Source organism: Oryzias latipes, chromosome 7 (genome assembly GCF_053564925.1).
Source record: "Oryzias latipes strain Hd-rR chromosome 7, Olatipes_Hd-rR_3.1".
NCBI lineage: Eukaryota > Metazoa > Chordata > Actinopteri > Beloniformes > Adrianichthyidae > Oryzias > Oryzias latipes.
Window position 1 is genome coordinate 22341982 of NC_136243.1, and position 17913 is coordinate 22359894.

Consider the following 17913-nt stretch of genomic DNA (forward strand, 5'->3'; position numbering starts at 1 on the left):
CTCACCTAGTTACTGGAATGTGTATATATCTATGCCAATATGTTAAGCAAGAAAGCAAAACGTAAAGAAAATGTTTTTTTTTCCTTAAATTGTGCACAGCTCTACCCTCCTGCATGGACAAGACATAACATTAGACTTAATGTGTCTTTGACTCACTTGATATTTTAGTCATTTTATATAACCACTAGATGGTGACAAAAATGTTAACCATAATCTATTACACTACAACCACCACAAGATTCAAATGTACATTTAGAATTCAGTCTCAGTCCAAAATTAAAAAATAAATGATCTTGTGATCACCAGTTGAAAGGGACAGCTGCTCAGCTACAAGATAGCAGGTTGTTGTGTAGCGTGTGCATTAATGTGTGTGGCTTGTAGTGTTGTTGTCAGGTGAATGATCACAGCCAAACAGAGGTGGTGAATCTCAGTGAGAGAAAGGTGAGAGAACAGAACAGATGGTGCTCAGGAGGGTAGAAGGAGATGGTGTAATAGTTGAGCAGGAGAGCCCAACATGAGCAAAATATTAGTTTGCTCATTATATACAAGACCTTGAAGGCAGACAATGTGACTTGTTATGCTGCCAGTGTCAGCACAAACCTGCAAACTTGTAATGCGATGTAATGATTGCTGCTTCAGTTTAGGGGAGCGGCTGTCTCATGCTGTTTCACTGTCATGGCTTTCTGGCTTTGGTTCAAACTGAGTCACCATGATCTCCAACTGTGCTTCACCCGCTGCAATGAGTCAAAAATGTCTGGTGTGGTCTAAACAAACACACACCTTGACGTGATGAAAATGAGAAAATGAGATCTCTTCGTACGCAGCAATTAAACATAAACACTGAACTTTTCATCAGAATATCATTTATTGTTCATTCTACATCCGCTGCTCATTAGACAAAACTGCCTCCAACCAATTCATAGTTTTTAGGATACATTTATGACCAAAAAACACATTTCACACTGCTACAGACTGACAGAACTGCCATATCGAATGTTAAGATATTTATTTACTGTCATGCTGATTGTTTTTATCAGTAGTATTCACTCACTGATGCTGTTGCTGCTGCTAGTGTGGCATCTGGCAAAAATAATGGCGTCTAAAAGCCCCAATGATTGAACATTCCGTATTATCGTCCCCCCATGGTAGGATTTAGCACTGTAATTTACAGTTTAATGAAACGGGACTTTTTTGATCCAGCTTTTAAGAATTTAATAATAAACAGTGTAACATGTTGACCATTTATTAAAAAAAAAATTAAAAAAATAAAGAAAGAAAGAAAAAAAAGCTCTATGCATTGACATGTTAAACAGTCTTCTTGTTGATTAGTTGTGCTGTTGTTTGGAAATAGTAAACAGCTATGATCCTACAGAGATTTCTATGCAAATATAGCGTTGTATATCCATGTGTTTATGAGAGTTATTATAGTCAACCTGTATCTAATTTCATGATTATACTGAATATAAAAAAAGACCTTTTTATGAATGACACATCTGTACATGGACATTTTTTGTTGTTCTTTTGTACATAGCTGTTACAATTATCTTTCTTTTTTTCACATTTCTCTCAGTCTCTCACCATATTTTATGGCAACTTCTTTGTAGCTTCACTTTGGCAGTCAGTTCCAGTGTTGTATGTGGAGGACCCCACTGCCCCCCTTGTTCAAGCAAGTGTCTCAGATGAGTCGTTGCATCCCGGAACCCGCATTCCTGCCGCGTCCTCAGACGGGCCGTCTTGTGCAGCATAGTTCCTTGTGTAGTCTCTTAGAGTCTGTTGTTAGTGCTTCTGCAGCTAACAAATGTTGTGCTAGTTTGTAAAACCCCTCCCTTTTGTCTGGCTACTCTCTAAAAGGCAATTTCACAGTAAAGTTGCAAGCAGCAGTCTTGTTCAGGGGTGGGGTGAGAGCCAGCACAGGGCCAGAAAGGTTAATCCATTCACTCCAGCCAAATGCTAGACCAGCGGTTCCACATATTTTTCTTGTTTTTCTTTTTCTTACTCCCAGAGGCCTCCAGCTTTCTTTACTTTGTGCCATGTCTGATTGCTAAAACCCAAGCAAAACCCCTTCTGATCATATTTGGAAACACCGTGCTAGCCCTTGTAGGCCAGCTTATCAGGGCATGCAGCTAATAAAGCTATCTCAGCTAAAAAACAGTGAGTTTGAAGTTTCAGTTTCTTGCAGCAGTATTGCACAAAGGGGACTGTATTGAAAGCTGGAGAGATGATGTTGACGATGGGTGCTTGTAATGGGACACTTGCGAGTCATGTGATACATACACAAGCTGGAGCGTCTGAGTTAGCCATATTAGCTACAGCTGCAGGCCTCTTTTTTTATTTTATTTTTTTAATGGCTGGCAGGGATAAAGACATCTATACACTTCAGGGCCCCAAGGCTGTCACTGACCTTTGAGGAAAGGTCAGTTAGCCTGCAGCGGGAGAGGCGTGGACATCCAATGAAGATGCATGTCAAGGGAAAAAGAAGAAAAAGTATCCAGCCACGGCTCTGCATTTACTTGAAGTAGTTAAGACTTAGGTTTTCACATGAACAGGCAAAGTTGTCATTTTGTAGAACGAAGATTCAGTGGAAGATACTTTCTCACTCTTGCGGTCACTTGCTCCCCCCTCCCCCCGTAGCCATGCTTCTCAGCTTTCATCTCTCCCCATTGTCCTCGGACTCCTCCTCCGTTACAGGCTGTTTTTGTCCGGCAACTCTGCCTCTGGACTGCGGGGAAAGTAGACGGTGGCTTTGTGTTCCTCGTAGCGGTCGATGTGCTTAAGGTGCACCACCATGTGGAGGGCATAGGCTAAAACCAGGAGCAAAATTAAAGATGTGACCAGGCCCATCAGGATGGCTGGTGTCAGGAATGTGGCACAGTCACTGGGCGATGCAAACTTGTCTGACTGCACATTGAAGGCCTGGATCTGGAAGGAGGCGGAAAGAAAAGATTAGGCTCAAGTAAATAGGACAAGTTGCTCTTAGTTAATAAAACAAATGCAAACACCAGACAGATGGACAGGTTGAGATGTCTCAACACATGGGTAAACAGAGACAGACAGACAGACTGCAGAACAGATGGCAGACAGACTGAAGGAGTGATAGGCAAACAGATCAGACACAAAAAGAAATACCTGCCAAGCAACCATGCACACACCTTCTAGATGTGTGCATGGAGAAACAGCAAACATGCAGAACTTTTAGGAGCTTTTACACTGCAAATTCTGTGCCCGGTGTACCTGGAAATCAGTGAACGTGATGTGCCAGTTAGCGGATGTGTCAGTGTGGGAGCTGGGCACGAGCAGGGTGTCATATTTGTGCAGGCTGCTGACGTGCTGGCAATGGTAGGATGAGGTGGCAGGAGCGTAGACCTTGCTGGCGTTGAAAATAGCCTCTTGAGTCCAGTTGTAGTGGATGTGAACGCTGTCTAGTGTGAACCAGTTTTGACCCGCTGCCTCATAAAAAGTGTTAGACATCTGAAGCCTGGTGGAGGGAAGAGTGCATTCAGTTACATGTGTGCAAGCTTCAGCATGTGCTGTAGGGTGATAAATGAAGGGTTTGGTGGCATGTGTATATCTTTTTTTTAAGACTGAATTGCCAGGTGAATTTTACCTGATTACTAGCCCACGCAAGTCTTCCACATCCCCAAACTTTAATGAAAGCCTGTAGCAAAAACAGAAATAGGACATTTCAAACATAAATAGAAAATAATGAGCTAATATTGCCTTTCATGGAACCAAGTTTATTATTTAAAGTGTTTTGTATTTAAAGTCCCACTCCGATCATCTTTTGATCTATTTTTAAAGCATTTCCAGTGGTCTTTTAAAAAAACATTATGACGTTTTCAGGCAAAATCTAAAAACCTGTGTCGTTTCATAGGACATAGTTTCTGAAGAGCGGCAGGAGTTCATTAGAAATTCACCTCTGACTTGTTGGCAGAACTGTTAGCACTGAGTAAACCCATTTCCCATCATCCATCTGTTTACACCCGCTCCTGCTAGCTTTCAGCCCATCACAAACTCAACCTAACATTACCAGTGCAAAATCGGAGCTATCCAGCTGTTTAGTTTTGAGCCTGATACCAGATCAGACGAGGAAAACAAAGATGTACACGAATCTAGTTGTGTACAAGTGAATGCATCAGAATGGAGCCGAGCAGGAAGCTTGGGGCCCACCATAGTGGCTTCTACGTCACACTTAAAAGTACTTTTAAAATTAATTTTCTTAAGATATGTCATTCATCATGAGAGAAATACTACAAGAACATGTTAAAAACACCAAAAACATGATTGTCATGGGAGAGGGTCTTAAACACAAAGCCAAAAATGTCACTTTTTACGTACGTAGCTTTCTCCTTGGTGCAGATTGAACCTTTGGTGTCCACAGGTGAGTTGGGGTTAAAGACCCTCTCAGTCAGATCAATAAATGTATGGTTTCTGTAACGGATAGCAAGGCGCTTTGCCTTGAACAGAATGCAAGTCTTCCCGTTGTAAGATACACTGAGAGGGCCATAAGGCCCCATCAAAGACTGGAGCAGCTTCCTTTTGCTGAGAGCCATCCCAGGATGATACCATTTGAAAGGCTGCAAACACACAAAGGCAGGATACAATTTGAAATACCAGACAAATACAGCAAAACTGAATGCAAGACAAGTGTGAGTTACGACAACTTAGTATTATATGACAGCAATAGAGTTTTTTATATCAAATTTAAATTTCTAAATTAGAAAGATGCATTGTTAAAATATCATATCCAGACAGGTTTCCTGACTCTAAAATCCTATCAACAATGTGTTCATGCTTTAAATTTTTGAGCATACATATCAAGTTATGTTCTCTTTTTGAATCAACTTAACATGTACCAATAATACTGTTATGAAATAAAATTGTATCCATCATATATTCATTATAAATTATTTGTAGCTTTTATTTATGTCTGTTCTTGAACAGAAACAATATTTATGGGTACTACTACAATTCCCATTTTTAACTAGAAATGTGTCATGATGAGCTTTGTATACCCATTTAAATTGTGCACGCGAAATAATTGTCTTTAGAAAGAGAGATAAAAGAATGACTCTGACGAGCATGAATCAGAATTTTACACCAAATGTTTTGTAGTTTTGAAATTTCAAACATTTAGTAAGCTCTCCACAGTGCCATTTTATGCACGCCGTGATATTTCATTTCAAAGGTCATTTTGTTTTAAGCCTTTGGTGGTGATCACAAAATCAGCTTTGTGTAAAGTTCAGTGTTCCACCGTCCATTTGAATCTCAAATGAGAAGAGAGAAGCAGAAAAAAAAGAGAGTTCAGAATTTGCACATACAGACTTTTTTCAAAAAAATGGAATGGTGATTGATTTGAAGGATTTGAATATTTATTGATTTGATGTGATCATAATCTCTGTCTAACAAAAACTGAGAAGTAATGTTGATTTTTCCAGAGTATTCCAATTTTCTAAAATCCTGTTTTCATGGGTTTTATGAGCTGAAACTCCAATTTATGTAGAAATAAACAAATAAATCGTTGAAATCAATGAAATAGTGTGCCCTGAATGTATGTATTGTATATAAGTGTTTCATTTTTTCAAAGAAATTATTCAAATGAATACAGTCTACCATGATATTCTATTTTTTTAAGTGGTGTGCGGTGACATCAGATACTGTTTGTCAAGGCAACGACTATACTTTAAGAGCTTGGTCTTGAGGATGTTTGCTGCTCATCCAAGAAGCCTTTTCTTGTGAGTTAACCACCACCTTTGAGCCACACCAAGATCCCCCACTAAATCAGACGTTAGTTTACCATGCTGGTAAGCACTGGATCGTAGATATTTGCATTTGCTCATGACAAGCTGCTGTCTAACTTTAGTTTTTTTTAAACACACTACTGAAGTATTTGTGGCCCATAAATAAAGTAAAGTCTCCATCAGCAATTAGATGATGGAGAATGAGCTACTGAGATAATCAGCTAAATGTCTCCAAGATCAAACTTTAAAGCCTGGGTGTCCTGAAGTATCTTGCATAGCCTGAACCGTGTGACAGCAGTAATAAATGTCCCTTTTTTATCCATTTTACTCTAAAACTGTAGTGTAAGCAACACCTTATAGGAGATTTTACAGCTGTAAAGTTTTAACATTTGTGTTTGTTATAAAAAACAGAATGAATAAAATAAATAAAAATGAAAAAATAAAGAAATAATGAAAATACTTGCTAAAATAATGCCAATAAATGATAAATAGTAGTTACACACAACAGTAATTGTGGCTGAGATCATACACACACAGAAATATTTACAAGTTAATAAAATAATAATGCAAGTAGTCATTATATCTGCTGGAAATAGATGCAACTCTGGCTGGTTGCTGATGAAGCATACTGCAGGGCACTTAATCTTCACTCACACCATGTGTGTATGCGCATGTGCATGCATGTGTGTGGGGGATGTTGCAAAGATGTTTTACCTCTGGTGAATCTGAGACCAATATTACTCCTCCATACAAGGTCATGCATTGTGGCTGAGTGAGCATGCTCAGTTTTATTTGTGTGTTTCTGTGTGCGTGCATTTGCCCTGGCTACAGGCTGGTGGCACATACAGCAAAGGAAGAACAGAGACACAGTACCTGCAGTATTCTCCTAAGTGGGTTTTCATCTTCAGGCGTCAAGATAACCTCCTCGCTTATCAAACCGTACTCGCCATCTTGCCCTGAGAACACATTTACAACGGATTAGTTTACATAAAAAGTAACCCGGCTGCAGGGTTGAAGTTCAGAGCATTGCAATGCATATGGACATAAACACGATGCACGAAGAGAGCGTGCACAAATCTTGCGTAGGCTCATATTTCCAGTAGTTCTGCGTCATCACACTGACTCATCTGCAGATTACTTTGCAGCCATGGTAGGTTTGTTCTTTGTTTACAAATTCTCATCTTCTCACTCTAGAAATTACACTGTGACAGTGTAGAAAATGTTCACTTAGAATGTTCCATGATGTTACCAATATGCACGTATGAAGTCACAGATCCTGTTAAAGTGTTTAAATGGCATGCCTGCAAGTCAGATCAAATTGAAAATACAGCAAAGATGTCTGACTTTTCAAAGTGAAATGTCTTCATCTGGTCCATCAAACACATTAGTGTCACAAATACTGTGACCGTTTTGATTGAATCAGGTCTTGTGTCACAGCAGATTTGTTACTTACGTGATGTGACTCTTGTTGCTTGATGGGGAGTTTCTTTGCTGTGGAAAGAACAGAACACGTAATTGGGATTGATGACCTTAAAGGTGCAGATAGAACACCATAAGCAATGGCATGTACACAAGGATATTAAATGTGCACCTGAAAATTAGAGAAATTATTCAACATCTACTATTAAACAGAAAAAGTGTTTTAAAACAATTTTCATATAATATTGTATTAAAAAAAATTTGAATTATTATTTTTTGCATGACAATCAGTTGGTTTTGACAGTGTAGGCTTTACATTGTGGTTGTAAACATCAAGCAAAAACGTCATACGTTAACCCCTTGATGCCAATTAATGCGAATATGCATCAAACTGCTTCCGCTCCAAGCTTAACTTTAGAATCCACTTGAAAGCAATATGATAACTGGATTTTTTTCTTTGGAAAAAAATTCCGGCATTAATGCAGTGCAGCAGAGGCAAAACAGAGACATGGGCAACATTTTGGAAATTTCTGAACAAGCTTTATACTTTACAGGCAATGCGACCTATTTTGTCAAAAACTGTGGTGAGAGAATATTTTAAAAAATAGATTTTTATTAAATCACACCTATGCTGTTAAGTAAGGGAATCACATGACAGATACATGAGAACATCTATCTGCCCTCAAAAGTACCATCAATAAAAAATATAAAAACAAATTCTGTAGACAAGACTGAGGTGTTGTTTACATTCCTTGATCCAAAAAAATTATACTATGGGCATGTTGCCATGAAATGACAGAAAATAGCATGGTAATAGTAATAAGGATATCATTGTCCAGTAGAGGTGGCACCACCTTAATGCGATAACAGCTCTAGACTGATCGTCATGGCAACACTATTTACATCCCCTGACAAGTCCTCTTGACTTGAAATAAGCAACCAGCCAATGAATGCTAATGAAACAATGCCTTACACAAAAACATGTCACAGAAAAACACCACTCTGTAGTCATGTCTGACTGAATCTATGAGGATTCTTAATGTTGACCTCTAATTAACAGAAGATAATTTCTTTAACTTACTGGCTCACAGTGAGAGTTTTCTCATATCTTAACGATTTTTGTTTGTTTTTTATCTTGAAACTGTGTCTTTGATTGTGCATCTGACCCACATTTGTGCACATGGGACAGAGGACAAACTGCTTCTACACATTTGTCTGGGTTGTCCTGGTCTTGGGCTAAACCATCTGTAGCCTTGAAGCTAATCTTAATCCTTTTTTAACTATCTAATCACATACACATGTGCAATTGGGCTTGCTGGGCAGAGCTAACAGAGTCAGTTTTCCATGTTTGGATGGTCCACTCCTTGCTCTGTCTGGGTAGCTTGCTCTGACCTGGCTTTCATGATCTAGGCCCGCTGCCTTATCCCCTCACAGCAGTCAGTTATAATGAGATTGTGAAGGGTAAACCCCTAAGACCGGTGGGACTGAGAATGACAATTAGGTTCTTGCTCACATGTCACCGCGCATCTCTAGAGTCTGATTCAGGCTTTGATGCAATGATTTCCTTTGGATCAACAATCCCCAATTTAGAGTTCATTTCAGAAACGTCTTTTGTGCTGACAGTGTAACCCTAATAATGAAATAATAGTTATAAAATTGCTTTTTCAAAAACTAACAAAAGAAGCTGTCTCAGATGGTACATCCAAACAAATTGGGATAACCCCGTTCACGGAAGTTCTGGTGTTTTTGAAGAACAAAAATAAACACAAAGACATAAATGGTTTTCTCTTTATTTTTTTGGTGCGGTGAATAAAAATAAAAGATCCATTACTCAAAATCTACATTATTTATTTATGTGCACTTGGAACAAACAGGTTCTGCATACATAGCTATGGAAGATTAAATAAACTGCCAGGGACAGCAGCCTGGACTATTTATCTGCCTGCATGGGGCAGTTTCCACCTGTGCAATATTGTGTAGTTTAATGCCAGATGGATTAGGATTACTGGTCAGGAAAGGACAGGTCCAACTGAAACCAAAGATGGAGCGACATTAGCCCTAAACAAGGAAGGAGATTAAAGCTTGATGTCAGAACCTACAATAGTCTAGACAGCTCAGGTGGTCATGCATCTGTTGTGGCGTTTGAATTCCCTGTTTGGAGGTCTGGTACATGTAAACCTTGACAATGACAATTAAGTTTCAGTCTATTTCAGATCTGTTTGTTTAAGTTTTGAACAATTTATTTGACTGGTTCTTTGCAATTTTGGGCTTAATCTAAGATTGATTTCTTGTTTATTGATACGATTAATATTAATTGAAACTTGGAGAAAAAAAGACCTGCCATGGGATCATTTAAAGGTGGATGACATAAAAGCGGTGCTCTTACAGCTGTATGCTAATAAGATGCCCCTTCACAGGGAATCAGGGCCATTACCATTTAGACTAAGTCCACTCAAACAGGTCATAGTGGCTTTATAATGACATTGCAAAGATGTGAATGGGTAAGTAATCATCTGGAAGGTAGTATGGCGTCATTCCCTGCATTTAAGCTCTTTGGCTCTCATTCCAGCATGCATGTGCCAACTTTAACGTCAGCGCCATGATTAGCTAAACACACGGCGTCCTGGGAGACGTGGGTCTAACTCATGTGTTCAGAGGGTTCTTTCTTTGCGCATTGGTTTCTTTAGGTTTTGATCAGATCAGTTCCAAAAAAAACTATTTTTTTGTACAATATTTGAATAATATTGCTATCAATCCACTTATAAAAATGTTTTTTGAAAAGATCAAAGCAACAATTCTATACTTTAAGGAATAGAAGGAATTTCAGAAAGAAAAATTAAGAACTGCATTTAAAAATTTAGCATAGCATTAATAGAAGTAAAAACTTGGAAAACACTTCACCTAAATATAAAGTCTAATCATCTATAAGTCTAAACATCAGTCACTTTAAAAATAGGTAAGCAACCAAAAGCAAGCAAAAAAAGGAAGAAAAAACATATTAATTAATATTTGATCATTCTATTATAGTAAATGACCACAGTAGCATCAGTAACTTTGGTATTTAAAGTGATAATAATGACAATAATTAACCCAAATGGGGATTTAAGTAATATGTATGACAATGATAACAAACAATCTTTTAATTGTTGTTTTTATGGACGTGCAGAGATGTGTTAAAACAGATGATAACAGCAACAAATATAGAAGAAGATATGTGATTAGTCTTATAAGTATGTTAACATGTGCATTTCCGTCAGTGCAAATAGTCACACGTCCTTTTTGTATTAAATATATGAATAAAATGATTAATTTTATACATGAGGGTTTGGCCTTTATAAGCTTTACAGCTGCCTGTTTATGATGGTGCATGGTTTATTAATAGTGCTGTTCATCTGTAGTAGATGTTTTCTCTTTTGTTTTCTTTTGTCTGTCTTTAAAGTTGTCCTTTTTTCTCATTCATTGCCATATTTACTTAAGATGTTTTTAAAAAATTACACATTAAAAAAACTTTAGGCAAATGTAATGCTAGTCATTTCACAAGTGAATTCTGGGTAAGAATGGAAACAAAAAGACGTGAGCCACTTCACTCATGTCGCAAGTTTGAAATACTGGGTTATTTTATGGATTCCATTTTCAGTTTAAACACTGATTTCATCAGAGATCAACAAAAAAACTGACAGCTATTATTATTTGACTGTCTTGAGCTTATTTGAGTGAATAAACACTGCAACCTGCGCACCGACTGGACCTCATCTGGTTGATATCAGCTACAGGACTCTGTGAGAGCATGACTCTGAGTGCTAACATAAAGCTCAGCCATTTGTTTCGTGCCAGTTTTGCGAGATCAGCAACCCAGGGCCTGCTGCGGCCCCATCATTGTTTTTTTTGCCTGTCACACGGGCCTTGAGTGCTGAGCATTCCCTGTGTAAAATCAAAGCCCAGCCAGAGCCACTCCTTGGCTCAACTCCCTGCTGCCACGTATATCCATAAATATGTATGCTTCTGTGCAGACATCACATGGCAAATGTCTACATAACAGAAATCATTGAAATCTAGGAAGTAGCACTAAGGAAATGTGATATACCAAGATTTTTGGGGTTTAGGATAGGACATAAGGCTATTCTTCACATCCTGGTCACCACATTTTGCGTTTTCTTTTACTCAACACATTCTCTGATGCACTCTGCGAAGGAGGATGAGTCAATCCTCTTCCCTGTGTGTTAACTATATCCCACAAAAAACCATTACATTGAGTTTCAATTGTTAGTTAATAAAAAGCAACTACAATTAAACTAATTCACGTTTCCATAGATCAAGCTAATGTACATTTTTAAGTCAAGCTATTAGAGGTTCAAAATGATTTTTTGAATTATGTTGATCTCCAGTTTTACTATTCTTATTATCTCATTTGATTAGTAGATCATCAAACAATTCAAATGATCAATAACATAACAGTGAGGCCTAACTTTGTTCAAACATGTGCAGGTAAGATTCTATAAATGGATTGATTAGTGCAGATTAAGCTTTAGGTGTTTTCTGAGGGCCCTGTCAGAGCCTTGCTTCCACTTCAGTATAGCTTTGATTGCAGCATCAAATTTGGCTTCGGCTTAAGCGCCTGACCTGTGCAAACCTTCCTGCTGCTTGGAACCCAAAGGGTTAAAGTCAGGTCACCTGAGCCGGCAGTTTAACATGACTGCAGTCTGACAGTCAGAACCAAACACATTGGTGTGCCTATTCCCTTTGACTTTAGCTTTTCTCATCTTTAATTTATGAAGAGAAATTTAGTAATATAAACCCAAATGAGTTGTTTGTCTTTTAACCCTTTAATCTCTCTGAAACAGAGATTACGGATCAATCTGACAAATGAAATCTGATACTTTGACCCACTTTTGGTGTCTATGTTTAGGTCACTTTGGTCAGAGATCACACGCAGCTGTGTAATGATTCCTTTAAGGAAACAATAGAATTCCTCAACAATTTCTTAACTTTTTCTTTCAACAACAACAACAGAGTATTTTAAGATGAACTGAATATTAAGCAACCAATCCGGATAATAAGCAATATACATAAGAAATGACAAACGTGATGAGCTTTTAGGCCTTTAACCCTTTAATCTTTCTTGAAATAGAAATCAAAGATCCATCTTCTCTGCAAATCCCACACCTTGACCTGTAATCCGTGTCTAAGTTTGTGAGAGTTTAACAGTTTTAAGATACTTTTAAGAGTGTGTTGACTATGTAATGCACTGGATTTAATGGTTTCCAAATAAGCTTTGGCACTTTGATGACACAATTTTACAATTCTATAGCAAAATGTGAGCAATGTCTGGATTTTTGGAGCAGTATTGTTATGCCCAGCCATATTTACCTCACTTGAATGTGTCAAAACTTGTTGTGTTCCTTAGCCCAATAATTCGGGTAAGAAATTGCAGACAATTGTGCAGTGGACAAAAAAATAGATGGCATAGCTTTATAGGAAGACTTGACATATAATCACTGAATTTTATGATGAGTACAACAGAGTTTGTACACATTAAATAACAGCTTGAAAAAAATTGTGTTTTTCTTCTAATTAAATTTACCTGCTGGTATGAAGTGAAATGTCTTTTTTTCCTTCTTTTCTCTATCTATGCTCAGAATGCACTCTACCCAAATGGATAAAGAAGTCGCGTCCGAAATGACAGCTTAGTCTTTTAGTCATTGCCCTGCAGGTTCCAAAAATGTGGACATCATTTTTTTTTCAGGGAAATGCATAATACTTTTTGAATGTTGCCAAGAAAATTTGCTAAATGCCTACTTATTTTTGCGGTTAGATTTCTGTTTTTTATTCTGACTGTAATATATGTATTTTTTATGCTCCTGAAGCTTTTGCAACTTTGTTTAGTAAAAGGTACATTTTTTTGGCATTTTACGGATTTAATGAATTTTTTTCAAGTTTTACAGTGTTGTTTTTTATTACTTGTGCTCACTTCACCTCAGTACATTTTCCCCTTACTACAACCCTTTAGCGCTCTGCACCCAATCAGTTTCCTGCAGCTTTTCATCACACAGCAGTAGAGGCCTGACACTCACAACCCTCCCAGCAACTGTTATGCTTCCTCCAAGGCTTCTGATTTTGAAGGCATGGAAGATCGGTATTATATAACAACGTGTTTGAGTGAGTCAGAGAGCAGAGACCGGAGCGGTGACTGGAGCTGTTACGCTGCAGAGTTACGCACAAAGTTTGATCCGGGGAATAAGCTCAGAACCCCAGGAGAAATCAGTGCAGCCTTACAGTGTCGGGGGGACCATGATCAGAGGTTGAGAGACCACTCTGTCAGAGTGTCACAAGCAGAAAACAAGCTGGAGTTTGTGCAAACTAATCAGAATTTGTGTATTGGGTTGTAATTTAGGTTAGTTGTGGGCTGAAAGTTTACACAAGTCTGCCGATGGGATTATTGAGACAGAAAAACTCATCGGTTTAAATTGATTGATGTTTAGAAGTTGAACCCCTTGGGAATTTTTTAACCAAAAAACCAGGAATCAGTGAGAAACTCCAGCGTATTATGGGTTTGAAGCATGTGGACACAGAGGATTGTGTGAGCCATCATGCATGGCATGGTTTCAAGAGCCTTACACAGCTTTGGCAGTGTTCTATAGCCATTTGCAGTGATGTCTCTGTAAACAGGCAGAAAGCCCCTGGCTGCCAGCTCAGACCTGTCCCTGCAAACTACCACAAGCATTGAACGTTTTATCCAGATTTGACCTGAAAGACTGGATGAGCATTACACAGATTTGGCCTGCTAGATTTACCTCCTAAGGACCACATCAGTAAACAGACCCTAACAGACCATCCTTTTCCTTTCCTCCCGCTCCTTGTTTACCTCCCTCTATTCTGCCTCCATCCTCTTTGCTTCCCCTCCACACCTCTACTCTGCAGACCCACTATCCCAGCCTTATTCAGCTCTTTCCTGCCAGACCAGCACTACTTTGTGGAAACAACGGCCCCATCTGTGATCAATGAGCAGCGTCTGATGCAGTCCCCAACATTGAGGCAAACCCTTTCTGCCCATCCCTCACTAACACACCAACACCACACGCATACACAATTTCAGACACATCCCAAGGTGAGCTGAGGGAAAAGAAGATGTCAGAGGAAGGAGGAAGAAAGCCACCCTAAGAGAGCGCATCAGCATCCCAGCATCCCTGCATCCGTCTCCCCGTACCCATCCCCCCGTCCCTACACCCCTCCTCTGTTCACTGGGTTAGAGAAGCTTGGGTTTACCTTCTGTCCAGGATCTCAGGCACTCCGTCATAGATAAGCCCAGGCTGAAATTCTTCATCGGACATAGACAGTCCGATCTGGCTGAGAGTGGACAGCAAGGCGAGGGAGCAGAGGAGGAATGCGTGTGCAGCCATGGAGACAACGAGAGGAGACTGCCGCTGGTTGAGCACCGCTTCATAATCTGCTCCTCCAGCAGAGCCTGAACCCCAGCTCCGCTGACTGGCAGTCGCTGTGGCAAATCAGCAGCGAGCAGAGGCGATCAGCGTGCGTCACACTGCAACCCTTCCTCCCCCTCTCCACTTCTCACCCTGCTCCATTCTCTGTCATCCTCAGTCTGCTCACCCTCCCACACCCACTCGTGTGCTGCTTTCCTCCCCTCTTTCATGCACACATAGCTACGGGTAAACCCCTAAGGGCGGACAATAGCTCATTCATTTCCATAAAGCATCCCATCATACCTGCACTGCCCGGAGACAAAGAGCGCATGGCCTACACATGCGCGCACTGAGCCTCTCAGCTATCACAGATACTCTCTCACACCTCTATGGAAAATCACCTGGGAATGTCAAGGTCAGACTGAGGAGGAGCCGGATGAGAGGCTGTTGTTGACAAGTCTTTAGGTGGCCGGAGAAAGAGGGAAAGAAAAAAAAATAGAGCAAGGACTACATGACCTAGATCTCCAATTTGCTGCCACAGGACCAGAATTAATTCAGCTGATGTGTTGTGAGCACTGAAAGGGCCCGCAGCTGAAGAAATTGTCCAGTGAGGCCGCAAATATGGATGACAGAAGCTGCTCTGCAGCCCAGGGTTAGGAAGAGACTGAGGGTTCAACTCTGACGACCATCACTGCCGATCCAGTTTCTTCCTCATTATTTAGCCTCTGTGCTGCCTGAGGATCTGGAGACAGCCTCTGAGATCAGTTATCAACTGATGTGATGGGTTTTTTTTTCCTTTTTTTTCGGAGCAGTGTAGGAAGAGCGGTTACATAACTAAATGTTGTTACCCACTATCATGTTCACATTGATGCGTGGTAATGAGTCATACCAACAGAGCGTAATTTTAGTAATATGTCTGTCTGCTTTCTCTCATTCAGCAGATAGCTGCACTAATTTGAAAAGTATTCAACCACCACTAGACCGGTAAACTTAGCCAGACGCTTAGAAGATGGATAATCTCCCAGCAAGTTATTACATTGGTGCAGTGACAAGCTTCTCATTCAATCATGTCTGAAGGCAAATCATGTGGGTGTAGAAACAGATTACTCTGTTTCAGAATAAAAGAATGTGCCCGAAGCAAACAAAATGCTTTCAACTAAACAACTTAGTGAAATGTAGCGATGTAGATGTTCTTGATTTTTTGGGTATTCTTTGTTAATTAAACAATGACAACAGCAAAACTATGTTTTTTTTAATTCTAAGACTATAACACCTACATAATATATTATAAAATATATTAAAATATGTTATAAAAGTTTTTCATGTGAGAAACTCCATCTATCCATCCATCCATCTATCTCCTTCCGCTCATCTGGGAACGGGTTGCAGTTGCAGCAATCTAAGCAAAGATGCCCTGATTTCCCTAGCCCCAGCCACTTCTTCCAGCTCCTCTGGGGAGACCCCGAGACTTTTCCAGTGAGAAAAGTTTTTCAAAATACTCTGGAATTTAACCCTCAGAAGTCCCTGACCACACCGGCGAGTTTGCCAATCACATCGGCTGTTAACGCAGGAATAAAACTGACCCTTTTAATAAGCATTGTCTTCATTAAAATTTAACGGAAGGTTTCTAAAAGTTTTTGGCTTTGAAACATTTAATTTAAAACAATCATAACAAGAGTTATGACACAAGTGCCAAAACCCTTGGAATAAATCATTGGAACTTCATAGTTCAGTGAAGTTTCACGTGTGTTTTTAGACATCGTTTAAAAGGTTTTGACATAGTCTATGCTTTGTTTGTGGATTTATACTTTTTTTGTCTCTACATGTTTGATCTTTTGTTCTAAAACTTAAAAACTGTTCACAAGTTTAATGATTTTTGCACCAAAAACATTAAAAATGTCCACTCAAAACTGAGATTTTGGACAGTTTCATGTTCTTGTGTATACTAACTACAAATATATACTGTATCTGTAAAAAAAAAAGAAGCTGTAAAACATTAAGCAAGTGAATGACATTAGCTTTACTAGGCAGAGAGCAATTAACTGAAACAGTAAAAGCTGCAGATGGTTGAAAAAGACATCTGGTGTGACTGAGGGAAAGCAAAGCATAACCTGAACACAAGACAAAGCATGACTTTAAAATCCCAGAAACTAAACAAAAGAAGCACAAATTCTCTTCAGATCAAACAAATTAATCTAATGCTAGACTTTTGGTTACTTATAAAGGCCCATATTTTAATACAATTATGACAAACTGACCTGTTTGGCATTGCCTGAAATGGACTATGCTGATCTAAAATGTTTATGACTTAGATCAGGGATCTGCAACCTGATGCTCTGCAGCCACATGCTTATCCCTCCATTGTGATTATTTGGCTTTAAAGAAAATGTTTTAACAAATTACATAGATAATGGGTTTGTAGTTTGGGTTAGTTTGCTTAGGTAAAGTTGTTATTTATGTTTAGATTTTTAAATAGTCTGATAAATGATGCACACAAAGATCTAATTCTGATTTTCTGCTAAACAAGTGTCCACTTGCTGTTCAGAGACAACTTTCTTAAAGTATATAATTGCATTTAAATGCACATATTAAGAAAAAAAGGATTTTGGACAGTAGCAGATCTGTGTCTGATTTTGACAAATTGTGTATTTTATCGTGAAAGGAACCTGTGGTAAAAGTAAATATGTTCCTTCAGCACTAAATTTATGTATCACTATCATTCAATGATTGTAAAAATTTTAAAAGATACATTTTAAATGAAAGGCTTAATGCTGAAGAAAACTTAAATAAAGTGTATTTTTCAAAATGGCTCTCACTGACTTTTGGTTTGTAGGTAGCTAGACCGAATGGCTCTTTTGTTGTGAAAGGTTGCAAACCTCTGACTTGAATGATAACATGTGCTTGACTAAATGTTATTTTTTTATTACTTTATAGAGAATCTGATCTTCTCAATATTTAATAAAGGAAAACCTGACATTAGTTATTGTAAATACCTCGTATGAATTATAACATTAAATTCTATTTAGTGTGTGTGTCTGCATTGAGTGTTGTGTGCTGTAAGGCCACAGAACTGCAGTGTGTGAAAGAGGTCAGCTGTGTCTCCTAAGCCAAACAGTAACAGGAGGTGACCAATGGCTGTATCAGCCATGTTCAGTGTGTCTGCCTGCAACGCCATCTTCAGCGGGCTGATGTGTCAGGCTGCTGGAGGAAAGGAAATTCTAGCCACTGCAGCCATCACTGTATGACAACATCCCAAAGGACGTGACCTCAAAAGATGATATTAGCCCTATCATGTCTTCTAACATTAGGTTTTTGTGGGAAGCAAAATATATCATGAT

General features: G+C 39.0%; 1 protein-coding gene across 1 annotated transcript; it reads right to left on the bottom strand.

The window, feature by feature from the left end:
- Nucleotides 1-846: 846 nt before the first annotated feature.
- atp6ap1lb (ATPase H+ transporting accessory protein 1 like b) lies at nt 847-14653 on the bottom strand. The gene is made up of 7 exons (XM_011477164.4): nt 14421-14653; nt 7192-7229; nt 6612-6694; nt 4336-4574; nt 3605-3655; nt 3232-3475; nt 847-2919 (listed from the first exon to the last, which is right to left on the bottom strand). Exons 1-7 carry the CDS (start codon nt 14552-14554, stop codon nt 2683-2685), a joined length of 1026 nt encoding a protein of 341 aa, XP_011475466.1. The 5' UTR covers nt 14555-14653; the 3' UTR covers nt 847-2682.
- Between the last annotated feature and the right edge of the window lie 3260 nt (nt 14654-17913).

Coding starts and splice junctions, on each gene's coding strand:
- atp6ap1lb (XM_011477164.4), bottom strand. CDS start 14,554: ATGGCTGCACACGCATTCCTCCTCTGCTCCCTCGCCTTGCTGTCCACT. Junction 6,695..7,191: donor AGCAACAAGAGTCACATCAC/GTAAGTAACAAA, acceptor ATGTGTTCTCAG/GGCAAGATGGCGAGTACGGT. Junction 3,656..4,335: donor TGCACCAAGGAGAAAGCTAC/GTACGTAAAAAG, acceptor TTTTTGCTACAG/GCTTTCATTAAAGTTTGGGG.